The following is a 2151-nucleotide window of genomic DNA, read 5'->3' as shown; positions in this document are numbered from 1 at the left end:
GAATTTGAAATCCTCTCAACAACCACACTAGATGAGAACCACAGAATATTTTTAAAAATCACACCTACTTAAGGAAAAACTCATTGCAAACAACTGCCTTCTATTTACAAGGCTGTGATAGCCTGCTTGAATGGTCTTCTGCGTAACTGTCAGAAATGTACAAAACAGTATTTTTTCCTGATCATAAAATAGATACTGATCTCAAGATTTCTAATACTTTTCACAATACCTTCCCTAAGCAGGCACTTAAGTGTGACAAATATAAGGGCCTTTTTTTTTCCTGGAAAATCCATTTTTAATTAAAAGAAGGATTAGGTGAATGGGGGTGGTTTACTATATCAGTATGGCACTTCCTAAACCATAGATAAACCATTAACTTCAGCTCCCCGCCCCCACACACCCAAATTAAACAGGCAAATACACTAGTCTACCTTTGAACAAACTGGCTGAGGGGAGTAAACAAATAGAGCCCCCGGCCCAGCTCAGTGAGAGCTCACAGGGGCTTCTCGAAGGAAAGACAGTGAGTGGGGACAGCCAAACAGGTTTCAGATATCAAATAATATTTTAATTTCTGAATACTTTCAATTTTCCTTGGAATATAACACACAAAGACTCGACCAAACAGTTCAGTTATTATAACTTTTACAGTATACAGAAATGTTGCACTTAAAAAAAACCTTCAGTTTTTTTAAAACACAAACTGTAAACTCTAAGATACTGAATCAATCACGTTACCTATAAGTGCCAACAGTGTTATTTTGTCATGCTGATTTCAATGGTATTTTTTAAAAAGGGAAAATATCAACAATTATAATACAAAGGGTTTGCAAATATACAAACAGATATAGGATTTTCATAACAATTCAAGAAGTAAGCGGGACCCAATTCAAATTACAAAAGTTCACTTTTTATTCAAAACCTCAGCATGTGTCTTGGACACATTCCTTGGCTGCCAATAAATTCCACAGTTCATTCTCTTTCTTAAAATATTTTTAAAAAGCTAGGTTTGTCATGGTATCTTTTTTTGGGGGGGTGGGCAGGGTAGGGGAAGTTAAGTGTTGTATGTGGTTCCTCCAGTTCTCAAATTAGAGTGCTCAACTTCACCTAAAATTTTTGGTCACCACTTGTAAGTGCGTTTCCATCATCTTTGAGTTGCCTTTTAAAGTTTTATGTCTTCCTATGATATTTTCATGGACTGAGTTTTAATTCTTGCAGAACATATATTTTAAGGATACACAGTTTTTAAGAAGCCAAGATTATATCAAAACTTATTATAGAACCACAGAATAAACTGGTTTGGAACCAGAAAAGTACAAAAAAGAACAGCTAGAGGTACATAGACACAGGACAATTAATAATTTGGAAAAAAAAAGACTTACTTTCTCCATTCTGCTAATTTTCTCCCAATCTCCTTAAATGCACTTTTAGCAATATTTTTCCAAAATTTACCAAAAAAAGAAAAAGACTAATTTCCTTTTTATACAAAAATGATAAGTAGCAAGTTGTTCTGACCGACACAGGAGTTTGTTTGTTTTTTTAATGCATTCTGTAAAAGTTCATTTGACAGTCTTTTTTTTTTTGGAAATTCACAGTCCATTAAATTCTTCCCCTCTCTTCTTTTAGCAAACTTGTAACATCCTTTTATATCCTTTCTTAATAGAAGGAATTTAAGCAAACAAACCAGTCTTTTGCCTTTTCTTTCTCTCTGTTTCACTCCCCCTTCTTATCTTGATTTATTTATTTATTGAATTGCCATATACGGCCAGTTAAAACTGCTGCCGGACAGTAACATATCCCGGATGAGGGTTTCGATGGGGGTTTTACCTACCAAACGGACGAAAAACAATTGCTCTATGACTGAGGAGGAGACCGTGCGGAGGGAAGGGAGACGAAGCAAAAGCTTTCCGAATCGCGTCGGTTGGTTGGGGTACTGGCTCCTAACGTATTCTTCCAAAGCACACTGGGACTTTTCCTGCAAGCTTTCCACATGGGCTACATCAGAGAGACCACAGGCATCTGGAAGAAAGTTTAAAAAAAAAAAGAAGAAGAAGACGAAGAATTCAGTCATCAGATTAAGAGGTCTGAAATGGGTCACATGAGGTGTGTGTACAGTGCTCTGTCAAACTGCCCCAACCGGAGTTGGAGCAAATG

At 36.4% G+C, this 2151-nt stretch overlaps 1 protein-coding gene across 2 annotated transcripts in view; it reads right to left on the bottom strand.

The window, feature by feature from the left end:
- Window positions 1-539: 539 nt before the first annotated feature.
- Window positions 540-2151, bottom strand: part of NR2F2 (nuclear receptor subfamily 2 group F member 2) — a 12397-nt gene continuing 10785 nt past the window's right edge. For both annotated transcript variants that reach the window (XM_024731543.1, XM_024731544.1), the window contains exon 3: window positions 540-2016. In XM_024731543.1, the coding sequence (XP_024587311.1) occupies window positions 1742-2016 (275 nt within the window). In that variant the 3' untranslated portion in view covers window positions 540-1741. The remainder of the gene's footprint in view (window positions 2017-2151) is intronic.

Source organism: Neophocaena asiaeorientalis, unplaced genomic scaffold (genome assembly GCF_003031525.2).
Source record: "Neophocaena asiaeorientalis asiaeorientalis breed wild unplaced genomic scaffold, Neophocaena_asiaeorientalis_V1.1 scaffold330, whole genome shotgun sequence".
NCBI classification, from domain to species: domain Eukaryota; kingdom Metazoa; phylum Chordata; class Mammalia; order Artiodactyla; family Phocoenidae; genus Neophocaena; species Neophocaena asiaeorientalis.
This window is presented reverse-complemented; position numbering and strand designations above follow the sequence as displayed.